The 10,385-nt window shown below is 37.3% G+C and overlaps 1 protein-coding gene and 1 long non-coding RNA gene across 3 annotated transcripts; one reads left to right on the top strand and one right to left on the bottom strand.

Annotated features, from left to right (window-relative positions):
* The first annotated feature begins 2,212 nt into the window (after positions 1 to 2,212).
* Positions 2,213 to 7,634, top strand: LOC135746392 (uncharacterized). Of its 2 annotated transcripts, none has more exons than XM_065265060.2 (13): positions 2,213 to 2,453; positions 2,637 to 2,779; positions 2,870 to 3,173; positions 3,246 to 3,337; positions 3,729 to 3,781; positions 3,891 to 3,930; positions 4,160 to 4,227; positions 4,313 to 4,405; positions 5,779 to 6,092; positions 6,221 to 6,315; positions 6,611 to 6,783; positions 6,910 to 7,124; positions 7,209 to 7,634. In XM_065265060.2, the coding sequence occupies exons 1-13, from the start codon at positions 2,258 to 2,260 to the stop codon at positions 7,442 to 7,444; spliced, it is 2,022 nt and encodes a 673-aa protein (XP_065121132.1). In that variant the 5' UTR covers positions 2,213 to 2,257; the 3' UTR covers positions 7,445 to 7,634. The 2 variants fall into 2 exon arrangements, with proteins under 2 accessions (XP_065121132.1, XP_065121130.1); XM_065265058.2 differs by having other exon boundaries at positions 6,221 to 6,399.
* Positions 7,635 to 7,649: 15 nt separating this feature from the next.
* On the bottom strand, positions 7,650 to 9,503 carry LOC135746393 (uncharacterized). Its single transcript, XR_010531536.2, has 3 exons — positions 8,442 to 9,503; positions 7,888 to 8,106; positions 7,650 to 7,787 (listed from the first exon to the last, which is right to left on the bottom strand). It is a non-coding gene; the product is annotated as an uncharacterized lncRNA (long non-coding RNA).
* Between the last annotated feature and the right edge of the window lie 882 nt (positions 9,504 to 10,385).

Raw genomic sequence — 10,385 nt, 5'->3', positions numbered from 1 at the left:
GCCAATGATGTTACGAAATATGTGCGTGCATTCACACCTGTAAAGACATGTGACATATTTCTTCTACAGTGTCTTAATTTTCCTAATTATATGTAATTTCTCTCTCGAGAAATCATGCGGATGCATTTTAGTTTATGACTAAGATCATGAAGAGCGTTGTTCTGTAATTGCTGGTGAATGATGATCTCTGTTTCAGTCCAGTTTGCTGACATTTCCCGACGGGAATGTTGATCTGCGTTTAAATCCCTGTGACAAAGAGCTGAACCGTAACTTCTGGTTGCGATGACACGCACGTCCTCACTACGGCACATCCCTTACACAATGTTTCTGAGTCTTGTTCACACAGAATGCTTTCCGTGAAAGTTATGGCAACGTTATTAGGTCCTCTTTTACGGGAGCGATCCCAGAACATTTACGGGACCAAAGTGCTGTGTGAATATTATTTCCTCCAGCAAATAAAAATAACATGGCTTGGCAAACAATATTTTTTAATAATATGTTACTCTGGAATTCCAAATAAATGGATCTGTGTGGAAAAAATGCCTTCTACCGTGCATTCTCTGATCTCTGCCATGCCTCCTCCTAGCAGCAACAATTGCAACCATTTTGAAAGCAAAGTTGTTTAAGACATGCTTTTTTCAGCGTTAAATTATGGCGCAAATACTAGTAATATCACACGCACAAACATTAGTAAATCGCATTGCGTACTGTAAATCATTTAAATAATCTCCTCCCATAAATTCTGTGTCTGAAAAGGAAAGTACTGGAAATGCATATGCAATAAGTTCAGTCAGAAAATTATCTAGACAACACCTTTTTAGCACTTATTATTCACTGCATGTCTTTAGAAAATATTCAACGCCATAATGAAGGTTTGTGCTGGTGCAAGCTGTTAGTAAATCTGACCCTAATGTGTTTAACACATTATGTGTTATTTTGTGTTAAAATAAATGAAATTGACAACCCACTGTCAAATTGAACTGAAGTACAACATTTATTCTAGAGACAACCATACTTGTAAATCATTAATGTTTCTCGCAATGTGTAGTGAGCTTAATGAGTTACAAAGTTTGAATTAAGACCGCAAAGTTTGGATTTAGTTTTTGAGACAATGCATTTAGTGTGTTGTCAAAAAACTAACACTGATTGTGTTGTTTTTAACACATCCATTCTTATAAAGTGAAATGACTAAACATAAACACGAGAGCCTGATAAAAATGCTCAAACTGTATACATAAACATGCCATACACCAGGGGTTCTCAAAGTTTACATTCAAAGGTCCAAATCTGAATTCTCATCATTTTCATAGGTCCGGAAAAAACTATGTAAATCATTTGTTTATATAACAAATCAACACAAATAGTTTGGGAAAAACATAAGTGTATTTTGCATTTAAAGTAAAAACATTTTTTTAAACAAACACAAGAAATATGCCAAAAGTAACCAGGTGCAAAATACAGAGCAACCTAATTAGTGAAATGGCACAGTATGTTCTCTATCAGATGCATAAACCGTGGCAAAAAAGTGTGGTTGGTAGGCAGAGACACTGACCAAAATTAGGGGTGCACAATTGGCTGATGATTCTTGCTATGCTTCTCAATAAAGTACGGTGAAATGCCGCTACATCCAAAAGCCAGGGGGCGCTCTCGGGCAGAAACTTAATATGTGCTGCAGACGAAGAACCAGACACACGCAGCTCCAGGAAATGGCTTAAGGATATATTTATATTGCTGTTCTTCAAACCTTTTCAGGTATTTTCATGATAATAAAGATTAAAGAATATGTATAATGATTATGTTTGACGAGTGTTGCTTTTTCAAATGCATGTTTTAAACGAATCAAACCAACAGTGATTTCTACGGTGGCCGGGAAGTGCGAAACAAAACAGCAAAACCGAAATTAAAACAACAAATTAAAAACACAAAGGCAAATCTAAAAACAAAATAACAATTCAGAAAACACAACGCATAATCAGAAATCAAAACAACAAGTCAGAAATTTCAACGCCAGATCTGAAAACAAAATAACAAACCTGAAAACAAAATAACAAACCAGAAAACACAAAAACATGCCAGAAAGCAAATTTACAAGTCAGAAATCACAACAGCAAATCAGAACAACCGGAAAAGGTAGGTACAATGTGTGAGTGGATTGGTTACTGCTTATTGGTCGACAAGTCTGTCAATCAAAACACTGCGGAAGGTCAGGACAACAGGAAGTGACGTCATTTTACACGTGCGAGGAACCGACCGTGTTATGATCGTGTTGCCTGTACGAGCAGTCTGGTATCGCGTTGTGACAGCCTGCACAAGAGAATACATTATGTATTGCCCTTACTGTGGCTTCAGATTTGACACTTTGCCAACTTTTTGCAGCTCATGTGGTAAAAATCTTAAGGTTTTCAAAGAGACACAACAGGAAACGTGTGCCCCCATGTCATCGGACGTTGCAGGTATTATTATAAACTAGCGTTATCTTAGCTATTGTTTTGTATTTAAAAGAACACAAAATATTGTAATATATAGCTTACTGCAATAAGTAGCGTGTGACTGATAGCTCAGCTTAAATACAAATCGTTGGTGAAGCAAGTAACGTTGAGGTATAAACAGCGTTGATTTTTGTCTCTTGTACACAGTAGTTAAAGCAGACGTGGGCACAACACCAACGCCCACCTTAAATCAGTTTTTGGAGTACCGACAACTGAAGTCTAAAGAAAGAACTAATTTTTCAATTTCCAAGAAAGGAGGATCAAGCAAACATGAGCAGAAGAAAGTTCAGGTAACGTTACAGTATACTTTACAAGTGGGAGTTTAGCTATGAATTTTGAATTGCACATTCCTTACAGTGATATTGTTTGAATTCTTACAGATTAATATCGGTATAATGTGTCTTCAGAGTGGTGCCTTAAAACCACTACGGGGGAAAACACTCCCCCTGTTCACAGACCCACAAATAACTGCAAACGATCTCCTTAGGATGGCAGAAAAAAAATTCAAAGACTTTAACAAAGACATGGAGGAAGGACCCTACATACTTCTCTATCCAGATTTATCTGAAGTTATTAATGTTCCCGGGACACAGAGACCCTTTACACTTAAAGATTACAAATCTGAGATTGGAAAACCATATCAGAGGATAAATTTGTTTATTTGCAAAAAGAATGACTTTGAAGGTTAGTTTATCACAATTTATTTATTGAATATATTTAAGCCCAATAACATAACACAGTTTCTTATGTGTGCAGCAAACCAAATTCTCAGTTCAGACTCTGACACAGACACAGAAGTTTTCATAAGAACAAGGCATACGGATGAATCCAACCTGGCTGACACAATGGTAAGATTATTAAGACAATTCTTTTTCTTTAAAAGTCCTTTCCAACACTGTTGATGAAAGCAAAGATGAAAACAAATTCCTTAAAAAAGTATTGAATGGTATACCAGTTATATTTGTTTAGATTGGTGTGTGTGTGTGTGTGTGTGTGTGTGTGTGTGTGTGTGTGTGTGTGTGTGTGTGTGTGTGTGTGTGTGTGTGTGTGTGTGTGTGTGTGTGTGTGTGTGTGTGGTGTGTGTGGTGTGTGTGTGTGTGTGTGTGTGTGTGTGTGTGTGTGTGTGTGTGTGTGTGTGTGTGTGTGTGTGTGTGAGTGATATATATATATATATATATATATATATATATATATATATATATATATATATATATATAAAACATGTTTTTTTTTCTTTAGCCAATAACACCTCAGCATTCAAGCACACCGGAAAAAACAACAGTTAACAAAACGTAAGGTCTTCTTAATATTGTAAATGCTTCATTTGTTGTTGGTCAAATCTGTGCTAAACATCATATGATTACCTCATTTTATTTTTTTTATTGTTTGTGTGCTGTTTAGTGGTCTTGATGTGGTTCCACAACACAGAGGTGTAATAGAGGTTAGTGGTAATTGCTTTTAACCTAGTAGTGTGTCTTGAGTTGTGTCTGATCCCTGGATCCTACTCTTGTGCTTCTATTGTTGTGATTTTTAATAAGGTACTGCATAGAAAAAAACTAGTAATAGAAACTGCTTGCCAAAATTAAATAATAGTATCTGTCTTATGAAAATGACACTGTAACAGTTCTATATAAAATTACAGCTGGCAATGAAACCTGTTTTTTGTTTAGCTTTCTGATTCCGAGGATGAGCGTCCAAGTACTTCAGACCATGCTGCCAGAGAGAATCTGTGTTACAGGTTTGTCGGGTTAGTGAAAAAAAAATAATTTTGTACTTTGCTTATGAAATGTGTAAATTTTTTTGCTTGCTCTCTTTTTATGTAGAGAATACGTGGATGTGTATGCGCCTCCGACTACTCAAGAGGATGATGAGCTTGTAACCACAGCACAAAGTTTTGACCTCCCAGAACAGCTAGAGTAAGCTGCAGATAGAAGATATACACCGTGGGCACAATTATTAGGCAAGTGGTATTTTTGAGGATTACTTTTGTTATTGTACAACTACAGTGCTCTGGGTCAATTCAAAATGTTAACAAACCCTCAAACCTGAACATTTAAGTAGTAAAATTGAAATGTTGGCTTTCTTAAGAGAATATTTCTATGTACACCATTATTAGGCAACTATTAGTGTGCAGAATTATTAGGCAACTGAATGAAAAAAGATTTTCCCATCTCACTTGTTTTTTTTTCACTTGTTAAAGTGAAAATAATAAACAAACTCTACATTTACAAATAAACATTTCTGAAAAAAAAAAAACAGTGACCAATATAGCCACCCTTCTTTTCGATAACAGTCACAAGCCTTCCATTCACGGATTCAGTCAGTTTCTTGATCTGGTCAGAATCAACATTTTGTGTAGCCACAGCCTCCAGACACTGTTCAGAGAGGTGTACTGTTTACCTTCACTGTAAATGTCCTGCTTAAGAAGGGTCCAAAAGTTCTTAATAGGGTTTAAGTCAGGTAAATAAAGGGGCCATGTCATTAGTTTTTCACCTTTAAAGGCGGAGTCCACGATGTTTGAAAGCCAATGTTGATATTTGAAATCACCTAAACAAACACGCCCCTACCCCAATAGAATCTGGACCTTCTGTTGATAGACCCGCCCCACACATACGCAACCCAGGCAACGGAGACGGTTAGTAGACACGCTCCTTACTGCTGATTGGCTATAAGTGTGTTTTGGTAGTCGGCCCGTCTCCTTTTCCAAAGCGTTTTTCAAACATCGTGGACTCCGCCTTTAAGGCCTTTACTGGCCAGCCACTCAGTTGAGTACTTTGATGCATGTGCTGAAGCGTTGTCTTGCATAAAAAAGTCTTATTGAAAAATGCAGATTTTTTCCTGTACCACTGCTTGAAGAAAGTGTCTTCTAAAAATTGGCAGTAGGTCTGAGAGTTGTTTTTTATTTCTATTTTCAACCCAAAAAGGTCCAACTAGCTCATGTTTAATAATACCTGTCTGTGCCTGCCTGCCTGTAGTGTTTTTAAGAAAGCCAAAATTTCAATTTTACTACTTAAATGTTCAGGTTTGAGGGTTTGTTAACATTTTGAATTGACCAAGAGCACTGTAGTTGTACAATAACAAAAGTAATCCTCAAAAATACAACTTGCCGTGTGTGTGTGTGTGTGTGTGTGTGCGTGTGCGTGTGCGTGTGTGTGTACGTAACACACATACACGCGCACACACACACACACACACATATATAAACGTACATACATACATAGATATACACAAATACTGATTCACTCATTAAAAAAGACAAAATGATAAAAATTGTGTTTAATATCTTTAGGGGTGAAAGCAGTTTAACAGCTCCTGACATTATTTCGAATCTGGCTCTTGCCATTGATCGAAAGAGTGTCAGCAGATTCAACATAATGAGATCCAATGTGTGGGATGGAGCAGTCAGAGGATTTAAACGGGTATCATACTCAGAATTCAATGATATGTTTGTGAAGTTCTCGGATGATGCTGGCACGTTTGAAGAGGGACTTGATACAGGAGGACCAAGAAGGGAACTTCTCACTTTACTGATGAGCTCCCTGCAGAATCGACCCATTTTTGATGGACCTCCTTATAGCCGCTACGTGGTATACAATTCAGTTGGTATGCATTTATTTTGATTTTTTTTTTTTTTAAAGCATTACCTGTTATTGACAAATACCATCTGTGTAACAATTACAGTCTGTGACTCTAATATTCAGTGTGTGATTTGGCTTTACTTTCTATGACAGCGGTTAGGGAAGATGAGTATTTCTTAGCAGGGAAGATGATTGCGGTGTCAATAGTACATGGAGGACCAGGGCCCCATTTTCTCTCAAAAGACCTGGTAAACCACATTATAGACCAGCCCTCTTTCAGCGCTACTGTTAAAGATGTGACAGATGAGGGTATAGTGAAAGCATTGCAAGAGGTATGGTAATAGACCGGTGATTAGTTGGAAGGTTTCAATTCATATAATTGAATTAATTGATGACCCTAGACATTTTATAAGTTTAAGGGATTGCTGTATTTATTACAATAAAATCCTAAATATTTTATTTTCATTTTGAGAGAATTTTTTAGAATGGATGACTTGTTAACATGTCTACCACATACCAACTTACTCTTGTCAATTTTCTCAGATTCAGAATGCCACTTCTCTGGAGTCACTACAAGATCTAATTTTAAAGAACAGCTCTCTGCTCCAGACTGCTGGGTGTTTTCGACTGGTGAAGAATTTTGAGGAGAAACATAAAGTTGTGGAAGAATATCTCAGGTGGTATGTGATTGACAGAAACCAGAGTGTAATCAAAAGGTAATTTTTTAAAAAATAAGTCAAATAAACATTACATCCTGGGCAAATGTTTATTATAAGATGTACAAAATAGCTGTAATTTAATGTTCATACAATTTTTTACACATTTTTTAAAATCTTTACTAGATTTAAAGATGGACTTGCCACCCTGCAGTTTCTGACTGCACTTCAGCAGCATCCCCGTGTGTTAGGATCTTTCCTGTGCCACAATGAAAAGAAACTAACAGCCATCGATTTGGAAAACCTCTTCAAACACGAACTTAGCCCAGCAGGTAGTAACCAGAGGCAAAACGAATCCAAGACCCTTTCCTTTTGGTCAGACTATCTCCTCGACTGTGAAGGTGTGTTATTCGAAATTTAACAAACAGATGTTTTTACTGAACTTCAAAAATCTATAAGAGAAATAATAATTTTTGTGTTTGTAGAACACCAGACTGAAGTGTCACTGGAGAATCTGCTGATGTTCGCCACTGGTCTCACATCACTTCCACCAGCTGGAATAACACCACAACCATGCATTGTTTTTCTTGACACTTCACCCTTTCCAATGGCAAACACATGTGCAAACACCCTCAAGTTACCGCTTTCAGAGACATACAGTAGTTTTAAATCTCACATGGATTTCGGAATCCAGAATTCTCCAGGCTTTGGATGCTTTTAATTAAACTCAAATGTACTAGTCAGTATCAGTGTTCACAGTTTTTGAAATGTCACAGTTTTCAGTTTATGCATGGCATTAAGTTCTTAACATGATGTACCCCGTGGTTTCTAGTGTCATCTTTAAGAATTCTCGTGCTCAGAGACCTGCTGTTTCCTTCATTGTAAAATAAAGATGTAATGCTTCCTCCCAATTCTGTGGCCTCTGTAATTGATTATGTTCCATTGCAAATTCTAGATATTCCTGAATTTTTATATCCCCACATAACTGTGTTGCCAGCCTTGACTCAGGAAAAGCTCCTAAGTCCACATCATTAACTGGAAAGCCACAATCCCTCGATCCAGATCTGCAAGAAGTAACATTATATGTATATAGCATATACATTTATGTATGCTTATCTTAATTACATTGGTTAAATGCATTTTACACATGTATGATTTGTGAACCTGTGTGGTAGAAGATACAGCTCATTTGGTACTCCACCAGGGCACATGGCAAGTCTAGAAGGCCTAATCCTGTGCTTATTCCACAGCTCTACACATTCATCCAAGTCTGCCTGAAGGATATGTTGAAAGCAAAATTGAAGCAGGCACTGGTGTTCATTGCTGCCATTGAAGTGTCCATCGTTTCTGAGATCCCCAAAAAGGTTTATCCAGAACTGTGCCCTACAAAAATAGTCCACATAAATCAGTCACATACAATACTGTATTCTTAATTGTAACCCTTCCAGCTAAAGTCATTTTTTCAAGTTTTCCACATTAAATCATTCTGCATAATTTAAAGAACATTCTGTGAAAATATTCCGAATCAAATATGAAATTAATAGCTTTCAAAAATCAAACTTTTATACTCGTTTGTCTGGTTTACAGACAGGGTCACAAATTTGCATATTATGGCTAGTTGAAAGAAGTATACGAATGTACAAATTGTAATAGTATAGCATCAATCAAACAAACAATTACATTTATAGCATTAAGTTAATACTATGCTCAAGACTAACCTTGCTTTCCTTAAGATGGACCACCAAGATTCGATGCGCTGATTACTCATTGATGTACCATACATGTGACTTCTTAAACCAGAATAGTAATCTGTATGGTGATGGCGGAGAGTGCACTGTATTGCTGCTAATGTACCGTTTTCTGTTCCACAGTCCGTTCGTAATCTCATAGGAACAACACCCATGCGTTGTACACAGGAAATGAAGTTGTGTGCAATGACAGCAGGGTCGTTGTTTGTATGTCCACAAGTAAGCCACATAACACGCCTCGAAAAACCATCAATGCAACCCGATATAGCGAAACCAAATGGTTTCAGTTTATCGTACCCATCTACATGCCATAGATAGTTCGGTCCCATGGAATGATATGTACGCCGGACAAATCTACGACGTGTTCTCTGAAATGTCCCTTGTGGGTTTAGCTCCTGCATCAATCGCATAACATCATCCCGTTTTACATGCAACTTGTGTTTCTGCTGAAGTGCCAACCACATTGTCCGGTAGCCGAATAACTGTCCTGGTCCATGTAGCTCCGCTCTTATGGCATTCCTGACATCGTGTACTGGGGAATAGTTTTTTCTTCTAAACATATTTGCTTCCTTTAGATGTGTTTTAAGAGAGCGCATGCTAATCTTAATGCCATGGTAAGTTGAAAGCATGTCCAAAATCACGGCATATGAATGTCCGTCCTCAAAATAGCGTTGAATGTATTCCATTCTTCTGCCTTCAAGTTTGTTGATTCAAAAAGTCTTACTTCCTGTATATCTTGATTGACAGACGTGTCGTCCAATCAGCAGTAACCAATCCACGACGTGTCGTCCAATCAGCAGTAACCAATCCACTAACACATTGTACCTACCTTTTCCGGTTGTTCTGATTTGCTGTTGTGATTTCTGACTTTTTATTTTGCTTTCTGGTTTGTTATTTTGTTTTCTGGTTTGTTATTTTGTTTTCAGATCTGGCGTTGAAATTTCTGACTTGTTGTTTTGATTTCTGATTATGCGTTGTGTTTTCTGAATTGTTATTTTGTTTTTAGATTTGCCTTTGTGTTTTTAATTTGTTGTTTTAATTTCGGTTTTGCTGTTTTGTTTTGCACTTCCCGGCCACCGTAGATTTCAGATTGATAAGGACTTACTCAGGGTGCGATTTGCTGGGGGGGCGATTTCCCCCTTTCTGGTCAATGTATCCCTGCCTCTGCTTGTGTGTGTGTGTGTGTGTGTGTGTGTGTGTGTGTGTGTGTGTGTGTGTGTGTGTGTGTGTCAGCTTAAAGAGACAAAGCTTAATGTGAGCTAAACATTTTTTGAACATTTTTGTTTTTACTTTAAACACCACATTGCCTGGAAGTACACATAACGTATGTCTACAGAGACATAGTGAACTCTGGATAGAAATAAATTTGACAGACAATTTTATAAGAAATATACTACAGTATACTAAGACAGAAAAGCAGCAGTGAAGGTTTGTGCCACTGGAGATTAGTGTACTGTATGAGCAGAGAGAGAGAGAGAGAGAGAGAGAGAGAGAGAGAGAGAGAGAGAGAGAGAGAGAGAGAGAGAGAGAGAGAGAAACACGAGTCTCTCTGGAATAACATAAAGCAACAGATTCTTCAAAAAGAAAACAGCAGAGGACATTAAAACTATATCACATTTTCCCAGAGAGGTATGCAACCATTGTTCTCAAGGTACATCTTAAACAATAATGAAGGACAAAAATGACAAAGTTACACACTAAGCTGGTTTAAGTTTTAATATTAATACCATGATTCTCAGGACATGGTAGTACCATGGTAGATAGATTTTGTGGTATTATTTAAATACTTTTGAGTAGCAGTATAAAAGTACCTCTGTATTACCCTTGACTATAATGACTATTTGTTTGTAAGAGAAAGGAAAGCAGTCAAGCACTGAACTTTAATGTAACTATTGCAACCTGTGACTGGATTTG

Source organism: Paramisgurnus dabryanus, chromosome 9, assembly GCF_030506205.2.
Source record: "Paramisgurnus dabryanus chromosome 9, PD_genome_1.1, whole genome shotgun sequence".
NCBI classification, from domain to species: Eukaryota; Metazoa; Chordata; class Actinopteri; order Cypriniformes; family Cobitidae; genus Paramisgurnus; species Paramisgurnus dabryanus.
Note: the sequence above shows the minus strand (reverse complement) of the source record. Positions and strands in the feature narration are given on the sequence as shown.